At 38.1% G+C, this 14,382-nt stretch overlaps 1 protein-coding gene across 2 annotated transcripts in view; it reads right to left on the reverse strand.

Annotated features, from left to right (window-relative positions):
• The window catches only part of TXLNG (taxilin gamma), a 43,957-nt gene that overhangs the window by 12,995 nt on the left and 16,580 nt on the right, over positions 1 to 14,382 (reverse strand). For both annotated transcript variants that reach the window (XM_081126079.1, XM_081126080.1), the window contains exons 2-5: positions 9,648 to 9,951; positions 7,482 to 7,573; positions 3,331 to 3,501; positions 1,855 to 2,049 (exon numbers count right to left, since the gene is read on the reverse strand). In XM_081126079.1, the coding sequence (XP_080982205.1) occupies positions 1,855 to 2,049; positions 3,331 to 3,501; positions 7,482 to 7,573; positions 9,648 to 9,951 (762 nt within the window). The remainder of the gene's footprint in view (positions 1 to 1,854; positions 2,050 to 3,330; positions 3,502 to 7,481; positions 7,574 to 9,647; positions 9,952 to 14,382) is intronic.

The following is a 14,382-nucleotide window of genomic DNA, read 5'->3' on the forward strand; positions in this document are numbered from 1 at the left end:
GAGAGCCCTGGCCAGTTGGAGTGCCATCCCATGCACCAAAAGGTCACGGGTTGGATTCCTGGTCAGGGCACATACTTAGGTTGTGGGTTCAGTCCCAATAGGGGCATGTACAAGAGGCAACCCATCAATCGATGTTTCTCTCTCCCTCTCCTTCTCCTTCCTCTCTCTAAAATCAAAAGATATATACTTGGGTGAGGATTAAAAAATAATAATAAATTTTAAAAGGGGAGAGAATCAGAAAAATTGGACAATGACTAGATATTTAACATTAAATAATTACTGTTAATTTTTAGGTATGAAATGCTATTGTGGGTATGCTTAAAAAAAGAAACCTTATCTTTTGAAGTACACCCTCAAATATGTATAAATGGAATAATATGACACCTTGGATTTGCTTCAAAATAACCCAGGGGAAGGTGAAAGGAATATAGCTGAAACTATGGTTTCACCTGCTGAAGCCAGGTGACATATCTTCTCTACTTTTGTCTAAGTCTGCAATTTTCCATGATAAAACGTAAAAGAAAAGGAAAAAGCAAAAGGTGATGAGTGATAAAAATAAAATCATTTTAAAAACTAAGTCTTTGGCCCTGGCCAGTTTGGCTCAGTGGTTAGAGCGTCGGCCCTTGGAATGAAGGGTCCCGGGTTTGATTCCGGCCAAGGGCACGTACCTCGGTTGTAGGCTCGATCCCCGGCCCCGGTTGGGGAGCGTACGGGAGGCAACCAATCGATGTGTCTCTCTCGCATCGATGTTTCTCTCTCTCTCTCTTTCTCTCTCCCTTCCATTCTCTCTGAAAAGCAATGGAAAAAATATCCTCGGTGAGGATTTTAAAAAAAAAAAACTAAAGAAAACACCTAAATTTTTGAAGGGCTGTATATAAAATTCTGAATTAATATAATCTAAGGTTTGCCTTGAAAACTAGATAAAGTAACCCACAGAAGATGCCACAATCTTTTTATTTTTTTAATTTGAATCAGCCATTTAAATCTATTTGTGTAAGGAATACAACACAGATAAAAGTACATTTTACTAACTTAAAAGGCAGGAGGAGGCCCTGGCCTGGTAGTTCAGTTGGTTAGAGTGTTGTCCCAATACACTAAGATTGCAGGTTCGATCCCTGGTCGGGGCACATACAAGAATCAACCAATGAATGCATAAATAAGTGGAACAACAAACTGATGTGTGTGTCTCTCTCCCTTCCTCTCTAAAATCAATTTTTAAAAATTAAAATAAATAAATAAATTTTAAAAAGGCAGGGAATAGATGCATCATTTAAAAACCCTAACACCTCTAACCCTGCCCATTTGACCTCTAGAAGAAACCTTACAAAGCAGGTTATCACCTATTTGCATTTAATCTAGATACCACCTCTGAACTCCTCAACTAGCTTGTAAAAGTCTTAGTTGGAGGCCCATGACCAAAATCAGCAGCCATGGATCCTTCCAGTAAACCTTCTATTTCAATGGCTGTATGTATGATGGTTCAGAAATTGGTTTTTTCCTCCCAAATAGTTTAAAACCCCTATTTTTTTTTTTAAATCTGAAACATAGGTGTAATACAATGGTGGTATGGACTGTACAGATTATCACACGTCTTGAGAGATGGAGCATTTGATGGCCATTTATTCATTATTAGCCTAAATAAGGGGGGGGATCTGTATGCTAAAAACACAATCTTCCAGTATCACATGGGAGAAAAGAGTGGTGGCTGAGCCTTTCCTAAAAGAGGCCCACCTTCCACTCTGCAAACTCAACAGTTCAACAACACCCTGTGCCAAGTTTGACTTGTTTAGTAGTGAATGGTGAAAAGATCTTGCTAACAATGAGAAGCTGTTGAAACAAACAAAACGTCTTTACCTCCTCCCTCAGTGTGTACTGTTCAATGAGCTTCTTCAGCTTCTCTCCGAGCTCAATGTTCTCCTGGCGGAGTTTGGCGTTGTGTATGTCATGTTGTTCCAGCTGTGCTTGGATTTCATTTAAAGTAATTTGGAAGTGTGCGGTTGCTTCTTTACGTCTTTCTTCCTCCTCTCGGGCCTGCTGCATATTTTCTTCCTTATTATGGAAAATAATTTCTGTTAATGGCATAGGCCTATGGATAAGATGCTCATAAAAGCTGCTGCTATGTGGGTTCATTTACTGCTACCCTAAAGGGATGCTTCTGAACTCTAATTCCTCCCTTTATTTACTACAGAAGGCTCTCATTTAAAAGCAAGCAGCTTTTCCTAAGTACATGGAACAATCAGAGACACACAAACTGCCCTGCTCTAAGTGCCATGTGACCATCTAAAATTCACTATACTGACAGACAAGTAAGGAGCCTGTCCATGTACCCAGCTCCCTCTACCTATGTTCCCAAATACCCTCCTTGCTGGTTCCACAAGGCAGCATCTTAAATCAGCCTCAAGAGATAGATACCTTCTTGCAGCTGACTTTCTGGAACATACCTTCTACTTCCCAGGAGCAAGAGGACAAACAGAATCTGTATCTTAAAAAGCCTACTTTCAACTCTTGTTAGGATACACATTGTTAAAAGACTTCTACATGTCTAAACAGTTACCAGTCCAATCAAACTATTGATTTGCTATGGGGAAAAAAATACCATCTATTTTAATTAACATCTAAATCCAAAGGTTCAAAAGCAAAGGAAAAACCATAGGCTCCCACATAAGGTGCAGGTCCATCTCCTAAGTGCTCCTGTATTCTAGGCCTTGGGGGTGTGCTGTGGTGGGGGAGTCTGATAAAGTCCTGCTCAGTGAAACCAAACCGAAACTCTATAAGAGGAAGGGCCCACCCTGTGTGTCTCTGCTCTTTTTCCTTCTTCCGCTGTTGGTACCAATTAATCTTTGGGTGCCTGTTCTCTCTTTCTTTATGATGGGCCAAGGTGTAAGTGCTCTTCTAAAAGTACTCAGGAACTGGGTAGCTGGCATGGACAAGGGCAGCTTGGCAAGGCAGCTGAGTAACAGCCTGGAGGAGCTCAGCACATGCTTTCCCTTCCCTGGCTCATTCTGCCTCTAGTCTGTTCCCACTCACTTCTCATCGCATGTCAGATTCTCATACATGGTAATGAACTACATTAATGCTCAGCAGAAAACTGGCAACTTTGAGCTTCCTAAGTCATGGCTCCAAGCAGGAAAGCTTGCTCTAAACACCAAACTCATCTAGATCCCCCTGAGCAAGTATGACGGACACTAAGAAGCATCAGGCCAAGCAAAATAGAAAGCAAGATGGTAGCTCTGTCTCCAAATACAGAAAAGGACTTTTTAAATAGGTACACGGTGATTATAAAAAACTGAGTTAGTTCCCCCTGAAAAACAGAACAATGAACCAACTAACCTTTAACGTCTTGTTGTGACGCTGAAGTTCCCTGCAGAGAGACTCTAGTTTGCTTCTTGCCAAGATAGCCTTGCTGTGCTCACTCTGCAAGTGAACTTTCTCTTTCACGATCTGGGCTTGCTTCTTCTGCAGAATCTTCATTTGCTTCTGAACATTCCTGCTCTCCTCCAGCTAAAATAACAAGCACTTTACATTTAGGAAGTACATTGAAAACCTTTGAGTTATGGATGGAAGAATTATAGTAAGAGCTATGAACACATTTTTAATAACCAAATTATTAGTGTAATATTTTATTTCCAATTGTTTTATGCCACTCTACTCTGCCAACCTTCTCTTTTCCAGTTGTGATAGGCAAGTAAGCAAACAATCTAGAGTAGGAAAAACCATCTTAGTCTATTTTCTTACTGAAAACAAAAAATGATGTTTTTCAGATAACTTTTTAGGAATCAACAGTGTTGAGTTTTACTTTTCTGAAAGCACACACAGGCTACTTTCATGAAAAGGCTCTCCAAAGTAGAATTTCATAAGCAGCACTAAGGGTTCTCTGCGAGAGAGGAATCACTGCAATTTCAGGTTTGGAGCAAATGGTTCTATTTCAAGGTTAAATCAACACTAACAGATAAGATGGCAGCCTTACTGACCTTTCACAGAATGAAATTATGCCGAGTCATGATTTCAAGAACAAGGGTGACACCTGGTGGCCTATTAAAACATACCAAGCATCCTTACTGGCAATGTGTCCTTACAGCTATTAAAAACGCCTTTATGAAAATTCCTGCGGAAAAGCAATACCTTTGTAAACTCTATGGCACAGCTCCAAAAGGCTGCCAATTCTGCAGATACTATCTGTAACTCCAGCGAGGACTAGCGGCCCCCAGCCTTCCCCGCCTCAGGGTAACCACAATCCTGAATCCTGGGTTCACTACTCCTTTGCTCTCCTCTTTATGTCATCTGTGTGTGGTCCTAAAAGAAATCATTTTGGTTTTAGTTGTTTTAACTTTACGGTGGCTACTGCAACTGAGGAATGAAATTTCTTATTTTCTTTCATTTAAATTAATATAAGCTTAAATAGCCACATGTGGCTAATGGCTGTTTTGGACAGCACAGCTGTAGGTTATATTGCTAGGAGTCATCCAGATTGTTCACATGTAGCTATAGATCAGGGAACAGCAAACTTTTTCTGTAAATATCCATAAAGTAAATATTCTAGGCTTTGTGGGCCACATGTGGTGTCTGTTGTGTCATCCTCTTTTCTTAAAATAATGCTTTAAAAATGTAAAATCCACCCTAGCCGGGCTTGCTCAGTGGTTAGAGCATCAGCCTGGGGACTGAAGGGTCCTGGGTTTGATTACAGTCAAGGGCACGTACCTAGATTGCAGGCTTGATCCCCAGCCCCAGTGGCAGGCAACAAATGGATGTGTCTCTCTCACATCAATGTTTCTCTCTCTCTCTCTCCTTTCCACTCTTCTCTGAAAAAGCAATGGAAAAGTATCCTCAGGTGACGATTTAAAAATAATAATAAAAAATAAATAAAAATAAAATGTCTTTTGATGAACAGAAAGTCTTAATTTCAATATAGTTGATTCTTGCAATCTTTTCTCTGATAGGTCTTTCTGTGTTGTAAAAAATCCTCCCCTTATAACCTAAGTTTGGAAAAATATTCACCTGTTAATATGTCTAAATAAATGATATCTCAAATTTTTAAAGCTTAATTTTTGACATTAAAATCCTTAATCCATTTAGAGTTGATCATTGTATATGATGAGTAAGGATCTAATTTCATTTTTTTCATATAAGGATATCCATTAATACTCTTCAAAATCCGCAAGAGGTGTTCCCCCCCCCCCACGGAACTAATAAGTTGAATCTAAAATTGTAAAATTGTATAGAGAATTTAGAGTCAAGAATAGCCAAGATACTTCTGACAAGAAGAGTAATAAGGAGGACATAGCTACCCAACCAGATATCAAGATTTCTTATTAGCTATAATAATCTACACAAACCAAGGAAGGGGAGAGAATAGCACCCTAATGTACTAAGGACCATGTTAGAGCCCTAATGCTATCCACACTTAGCAAGTGAAATGTGATCTCATGAACCCATGTTAACTGGTGAATGTGGTGGCCACAAGGTCTCCCCAATGGACAATCCCGATACGGTGCAGTGCACCAGTGCACCTGCTCTACAGGATGTTTCTACGTGTCCATACCAAAACAATCAATAATGTCAGAAGATGCTGTCACAAAAAGGGCAGAGGGCAGTGATGGCAAAGGGAAGTTTTCTGAAAAATCCTTAGGAAAAGGCTACTCCCTTGATGGTCTCGCTGCTACGTAACATATATCCTCTACCTTTTAAAGGAACTGAGTATTGTTTCAAGAAATCAAGCTTTAGGCTGGCCGGCGTGGCTCAGCAGTTGAGCATCGACCTAGGATCCAGGAGATTGAGGTTCGATTCCTGGTCAGGGCACATGCCCGGGTTGTGGGCTCAATCTGCAGTAGGGGGCGTGCAGGAGGCAGCCGATCAATGACTCTCTCATCATTGATGTTTCTCTCTCTCTCTCTCCCTTCCTCTCTCTGAAATCAATAAAGACTTTTTTTTTTTTAAATCAAGTTTTAGAATATTTTCTGAAAACAGTACACATTTCATTCTTCATATGTTCAGCACAAATAGTCTTTTGGATGTGACACTTCACATCCAAAAATTAATTTAGTGATTATTACTGGTGCCTAAAAATAAACATAGCCCCCCAAGCCCCCCCCCACACAAAAACACCCCAGATCCTTGCTCCTTAAAGTGTGATCCAAGGGTTGACAATATCCTCACATCACCTGGGAGCTTGTTAAACCGAAGACTCCCGGGCCCCACCCCAGACCCAGTGAATCAGAAGGTGCCTTTTAACAAAGGGCCAATGGCCTGTGTGAGTCTGAGGACCGCCCTAGGTGACTATTTGCCCTTTCTTCTTCTAACCCATTCATGGCTAGCTGCTGTTGTCAGGTAGCTAACCCTACACTGCTTTCTTTCAGTCTTTTACTCTTTCCTCCATTTTTTTCTTTTCCCTTTTTTGTTCTTATCTTCTTTTTCCACCACTTCTCGCATGATTCTCCTCATGAGGATGGAAGCAAAAAGGACTGTCTTCCATAGCCAATCGAAGCGTTCCTTTCCCAAAGCCCGCAATCTGAACACACACAGTTTTCTGTCATTGTTGCATTTGTTCTGGGCCATTTTCATTGATACACAGGGGTTTCCTGCTGCTCTGAATAGAAGGTGCCAGAATGCTGAACGCCAGCTATATGGAGGTTTACTAGGACCCCTTTACAAACTGAGGGAAAGTAACTTTAATTCTTTAAGTAATAAACAGAATTCACTTTTAGAACTGGTCATTGACAAAAAATAGTGTTTATGATATGGAATAACTGCTTTAACAACAGATGAAAATGCATATAAATTGTCAATGATGATTCACATAAGTATTTCACAAAAGGCATTAATTTTAGCATTTATGTTAGAATTCTAAAAGTCTACCAAAACCCTTACTTCAAAGGGTTCTATGACTTATCCCTACTTCAGCTTAAAATAGGATGGCAGTATTTCCATATTGAGACTGTTTTCTTAATTTTAAAAAGAGAATTAATGCTACTTGAAATAGCATAGACCCAGAACAAATAAGGTCAATTTCTTTGGAAGAAACTGGAAAAAAGAACACCTGTCACACAGTATATGCTAAAAAAAAATTTCCTGAGACACAGTATTGTTTGGGTAGACTATTTCATCCAACTCACAATTTCAATCACAATAGCTAGTACCTTTAACTCTAGAATTCCCTTGGAAAAAGTTAAATATAGGAACCACTATATCCCTACTGACTAAAAGCATAACATAGGAATGCAAAGGCTGACTTAGAAATACTCCAAACTGAGTTTTACAAAATTTATACCGTATCTTAGCATGGTAATGTTCTGTATGTATAACCATATAAAATGATGTCACGGGCAACAAAGAAAGCGCCAAGAAATTAGATTCTCTTCTATTTTAGAATAAAACATAATTTTACATTTAAAGCTACATCAAAATCACATTTAAAAAAGCTTATCAAGCACATACCCATTTTGCTATATTCTATATGGCCCTCACTCCCTTCATTTAATACTCACAAGATCAGCATATTTCTTACAGAGAGCTGCCAGCTTCTCTTCTGGAGTTGAAAGGGTGTTTAGGGCTTGCATCAATAATAAAACTTCTTTTCCTGATGATTAACAAGATAAGAAATAAGTCCTGGAAGAACGAGATCAAATCTAACCTGCAAATTCTACATAACACTGCCTGTGTTCTGACATCCAGAGTAAAATAATGTATGCTATAACTAGAAATAAGAGATTTACCAGCTAAATTAAGAAAGCTATTTTTAAATTTGGGATTAGCAGGCACCTCTTCCCCACCCCACCCAAATTTCTTCACTCTCTAACACGGCTATTTGTAAGAACTCCTGCTGAATGCTTAAAAATTCCCTTGCTTAACCACTGATGTCCAAGTTAAGACAAAGGGCAAGTAACAAAGGGCAGAATATTTTTAAAAAGTTCTTCCTAACCAAGTACAAATATAGAAGCAAGTTCAAAGGGAATTTCAGTTGCTACTCTCTGCTTAAGATACACACACTCATATGTGACACATCTTTTTCTATGCACAAATTAAATAACTTCTGATGATTTAGGAAGCATATTCCATGTGTTAACCAAGTTCAGTGTAAATAAAAAGATGTCAAGCCATCTCTTCCCTTGGGAAAAAGAGCTTACCAACAGTATTTAAAGACTTTGGCAGGGAGAAGCAGGAGGCTGAGATAGGAGGGGACAAGTGATGTTTCAAAATAAGTAATAATGTTTTATTTCTTAAGCTGGGTGGTAGGTACTGTTTTTATTTTTTTAAATGTTCCTTCATGTAGGATATACCATTAAAAAACATCAAAATGACTGGTACATGGTATACAGACTATGAGGAAATAAGCAAGCTGATTTCAAAATAGGCTACTTTTCTATCCACATAAAATCTTAGTAACAAAACCTTCTCTTATTCAGCCCAAGGCCAATGGGAATTTTAAAAACAATGACTAAACATGATTACTGAATATAATTAGAAATAACTATAATGTAGACTGTAATTTTTATGATGATTTTTAAACTCCCCCTCCATCTGGGTATTTTTGACATAACAATTCATATACCATAAAATTTGCCATTTTTAAGTATTCAATTGAGTATACTCACAAAGTTGTACAACCATCACCACTATCTAATTTCAGAACATTTTTATCACCTTAGAAAGAAACCCCATACCCATCAGAAGTTACTCCCCATTGCTCCTTCCTCCAGGCAACCATTACTCCAACATTCTGTCTCTATGGATTTGCAAATTCTGGACACTTCATATAAAATGGAATCATACTACATGGTCTTTGTGTCTGGTTTCTTTCTCTTAGATTAATTTTCACGAGGTTCACCCACATAGGATGTATCACTACTACATTCCATTTTTATTACTGAATAATATTCCACTGTACAAGCTGATGATGACAATTGTTTCGACTTTTGTGCTATTATGAATAATCACATAGTAACATTATATGTAACTTTTAAGACTCCATCTGCTGTTACACATATAACTGGGGCTGCTGACTTTGAAGAAATCTGTCTTGTTTGTAAGGAATTAAAATTATGTATTTCAATAAATTTTTAAGCTTTCCAATTTAGCAGAAAATGGATTTAATAAGAAGGATAATTCTAATTTAGCATATAGAAAACCACACAAATTAAACATTGTTAATCTTAGGTATAATAAGTATAAAAAACATAGGGGCAACCAGTAAGGGAATTTCAGATTTCATAACGAGATTCAACATTCAACATACCACATTCTTAGTCCTAAATCTCAAACACGGCAGGAGAGGAAAACATATCCTTGAAAGCTAGTCTTAACCCAGTTTCTGAACTACAGGTAACATTATATCTCTAAATTTTGGTCAGACTACATTAAAGATGCAAACAAGGCAAGTTGAATACAAATTCTGTCAAGTTGGCCCCACATTTTTTTCACAAAAGCCAGTTCTTAACTATTTAGAGAGAATTTCCTACTCTATCTTCACCATCTTCTCCTCCTGCACAGAACTGCAGCAGACAGGCAGCCGGACCTCACTGAAGACTAGACATGTTAAACATCCACCTCAACACTGGCCATGACAGGCCATGTTCATAATCACTTGTGTGGCAGGAAATGGAAATAGATGAGCTGTGTGTGAAAACATCCAACCACTGAGCACAGATTATTACCTAAGGTTTTGTCTTTGTTCCTGTTGCACTCTGAATCTTGCTGACCATCAGGGGGATCTGTTCTAGCTTCTCGCCCAGGAATGTCCTCTCTTGACTCTTGCGTGTAGTATGCTGGGCTCACCAAGCTTCTGGTTTTTGTTATAAAGTCACTGCCTTCATCCTCTTCCAGCGAATGTTGGCTCCTTGTTCCACCACAATTGGAGTCTTGATGCGGAAGAATATCGTTGGACTGGGAGCTATGCAACACAGCCGCTTCCACCCCCAGCCCGCATATTCCAGCCTCTTCCATTGTGCCAATCACAAGCTAGAGGGGAGGGAGAAAAAAGATGGAACGAGGGTCAATTCAAATATAATCGATGTTTACTACCAACAGCACACCATAGGTGGACAGCTTTTTTCTTTCTCAGTAGTTTGTAAAATTGATGCAAATATGGTAGGTAGTTCCTAAGTTTCACTGAGAGGTGACCTAACTGTAAAGTACAAGAAAAATAAAGTTAAAACATATCACACACCTAAGTGGTACCAAAGGAAGCAAGAAATACCATTTAGTTGTAAATCTAAACTTATTTCTCTATAAAAACTCGACTACTTAATTAGCATCTTAACGAATGTGAAATTATCCCAAGTTAACAAACATGAATTATTCTGGTCTTGATGGAAACTAGACTTTTGGTGGGGATCACTTTGTAATATACACAGATGTCAAATTATACCTCAAACGTATAGTGTTAAATTCCAATTTTACCTCAAAAAAAATTATTCTGGTCTTATCCTCAAAGAGATGGTACAGAAGAGATGGCTCACTAGATGTCCAGCAAAAACTCCATGCTCCTCCAATATCCTGGGGAGCTGGCAATGCTAGACCAGTGCTCAGCTAAGGACTACATCTCCCAGTTCCTTACATCTAGGTGGGAATCCCATGTGAAGTTCCCACCAATGGCATGTGAGCCAAGTGATGATTGCCCCTTCTGCAACAAGACTTACTCTTAGAAGCACATGTTCTTTCTCCATCACCTCCTTTTCCCCATTCTGGCTGAATGCAGAGGTCTCCAAGACCCTACGAGATGGCAGAGCCACAGGATGAAAGCAGCCTTGGCCCCTAAATCCCGTGTACATATAAGGAAAGTCACCCTTCTTACAAAAAACATCCATACCACTATTATTAAGCTACAAGTTTGCATGGATGAACCTTGAAATCATTACACTGTGTGAAAGCCAGACACAAAAAGCCACAAATTGTTCATACCAAAACCACTATTAGAGGAGCAAGAAAATAAATTTCTCTCACGTTAAGCCACAAAACTGAGTATGTTTTAAGGAGCTATCCCTACCCTAATTAATATAGATAGTTGGCATGGGAAAGATAGCTTTATTCTAGTATTTTATACTCAAATCAGTAATTTTATCTTACTCTCTCTTCTATCATATTGTTAACCCCATTTATTTACTGGTTTTCCCCCTTGTTAACACTGCTTGGTCATATGATGTGGCACAAATTTAAATTCTGTATGATTTCCTCTCTGTGTGAAAGAGAGCTTCTTCCTTTTTTTAATAATACAATCTCACAAGTGGACAAAAGCTACTTTCCAAAGTTAATAGGAGAACGGGGATTATTTCAAGTTATAATAATATCCAGCTGAAGAACTAAAAATAATTTAAAGTATCAAAGCAGGGAATAGAGAGGTTAAGGGAAATAAATCCTTATCTTTTACAGTCTAATGCTGATAAATCAAGCACTCTGCTTTTGAAAGAACAAGTTGGTACAGCCACTTTGAAAAACTCTTTAGCAATATAGATACCTTCCAACAGTTAATTCTAGTCCTAGGATTTTACCCAAGTGTGTACATATGTGCAGCCAAAGGCTAAGAATGTCTAGAGCAACACTATCTGTAGTTACCCCAACACTGAATCAACCCAAATTTCTATCAACAGAAGAATGGATCATTCTAACATGTTCATACCATCCAGCAATGAGAATGAACTACTTCAAGATACTGCAACACAGATGAGTATCATAGACAGACTGTTGCAAGGAAGGTGCCAGAAGAACACATACTCTAGGAAACCATTTATACATAAAGTTCAAAAACGGGCAAAGCAAATTGACGGTGCTGGAAATCAGGACAGTGGTTACTGTTGAGGGCAGGACCTTCTGCAATGCTTGGTAATATTCTAAAATCGACGGTGCTGAAAATCAGGATAGTGGTTACTGTTGAGGGCAGGACCTTATGCAGTGCTTGGTAATATTCTATGTCTTGATCTAGATGGGGCAACACTGATGCTCACTTTGTGAAAATTCACTAAGCCTAAACATTTGTGCTTTGTATACTTTTCTGAATGAATGTTTTACTTCAATAAGGTTTATTCTAAAAGTTGTAACTTATACATTATTCAAAATTTATGAAGAACCAAAACAGAAATATTTTCCTCTCAGGAGAGAGATTAGAGAGGAGTATTGCTTTTCATGAAACTTTAAAAATAACAAGGTGGGGATGGGTGGGGAGAGATTAACCAAAGAATTTATATGCATATATGCATAATCCGTGGACACAGACAATAGTGTGGGGAAGGCCTGGGGGGGGGGGAGGGTGAAAAGTAGAAGGGGTCAATGGGGAAAAAAGGGGACGGACACCTGTAATACTTTCAACAATAAAGATAATTTTAAAAATAATAAAGTAGCCCCAATATTTCAAAGGCAATAATAATAATAATAATATACATGTAAAACTTTCATTTCTTAAAAAAAAACGATGCATTAAGGGGAAATGGGCTATTTTGAATTTCAGTTTGATGCCACACTCTAAGCCTGATTCAGATTTTAAAAATTTACAAAATATTGAAGACTCTTCAATTCATTCAAAAAATATTTTAATTTCACTTATAGCCTGGCTAGAGTGGCTTAGTTGGTTGTGTGTCATCCTGTGCACCGAAAGGTTGCCTGTTCAATTCCCAGCCAGGGCACATACCTGGGTTGTGGGTTCAGGGCACATACGGAAGGCAACCAATTGATGTTTCTCTCTCACATCGATGTTCCTCTCCCCCACCCCCCTTTCTTCTCTCTAAGCATGTCCTCGGATGAGAAATAAAAAAAAATTTTTTTTCACCCCACATGTAATGCATTCCATAGAGCATTGTTTCTCAAGTGTAATCCATAGGTATTAAATTAACTTAAAAATTAATGAAGTTTTAGGAAATGTCCTTTGTTAAATTTCATTACTGCAACTTCTTAAAGCCATTAATATGCCCCAACAACATACTACAGAAGTATTAATATCAAACCAAATCAAAGTGATCATTTTAACACTACATTATACATTTAACTACTACTTCCCCCCTCTACTTTATATCAAATGTTAAACTGCCATATACTAGTTGGGTACATAATATTAACAGACCCTTTGCACAAAAGCAATACAGAGGGTGAAAAGAAATGAGTACTATTAATATCATCTTCCTCAATTTTTAAAAAATAATTTTCAAACCTCTTCCCTGAAAACCATTACTATTAAGAACAGGGCTACAAAACCACAATGTTGGCTTTCAATATTGATGAAAGTCTATTAAAAGATAATTAAAAAGATTGTTTAACTCTAACACATAACAGAATTTCTCAGAAGCCTATTGATAATAAACCCTGCATAATACCAGGAAGCATGGTATGAGGCCATATCCTAGTATAACGGGCAAGCAAGTTGGAAGACGGGAAGCATAAATAATCTTCACCAAGGGAAACCTGAGGCTTCTTCCAGGTTCAATTTTAGTAAGCAATCTACCTGAGGAATGAAGTGGATTAATTTGTAGTTTTTCAGTTCTCTTAATGATTTTTTGTAACACCTTTACTGAGATATAATTTGTATACTATATAATTCACCAACTGAAAGTGTACAATTCACTAGTTTCTAGTGTGTTCACAGTTGTGCAACCATCATCACAATTTTAAAACACTTTCATCACCTCAAAAAGAAACTCAGTACTCTTTAGCTATAAACCCCTAATCCTCCCATTATCCCCAGCCATAGGTAACTAGTGTACTGTCTGTCTATACAGTTGTGGTTATTGTGGAATTTCATATAAATGGAATCATATAATATGTGGCCTTTTGGATGTGGCTTCTTTCACATAGCTTGATGATTTCAAGGTTCAGCCATGAAACCTTGTAGTTGTATGTAATATGTATCAGCACTTCATTCCTTTTCATTGCTAAGTAATATTCCACTGTGTGGATATACCATATTTTATTTATCCATTCATCAGCTGAGGGGCATTTGGATTATTTCCAACTCTTAGCTACCATGAATAATTGTTATAAACGTTAATGTACACGTTTTGTGTGGACATATGTTTACATTTCTCCACGGTATATGCCTAGAAGTGGAATCGCTAGGTGCTGGGTCATAAGGTCAATCTATGTTTTAACCTTTCAAGGAATTGCCACACTGTTTTTCCAGTGAGTACACTTCACATTCCCACCAGCAGTGTATGAAGGTTCCAATTTATCCACATCAACACTGTCCTTTTGATTATACCCATCCTAGTGTGAAGTCATCGTTAGTCATCTAATGACTAATGATGTTGAGAATCTTTTCATGTGCTTATGGCCATTTGTATACCTCCTTTGGAGAGATGTCTATTCAGATCCTTTGCCCATTTTTTGTTGTTGTTAATCCTCATCTGAGAATATTTTTTCCATTGATTTTGAGAGAGAGTGGAGGGGGGAGAGAGAGAAACACCAATG

The sequence above is a fragment of the Miniopterus schreibersii genome (assembly GCF_964146895.1).
Source record: "Miniopterus schreibersii genome assembly, chromosome: X".
NCBI classification, from domain to species: domain Eukaryota; kingdom Metazoa; phylum Chordata; class Mammalia; order Chiroptera; family Miniopteridae; genus Miniopterus; species Miniopterus schreibersii.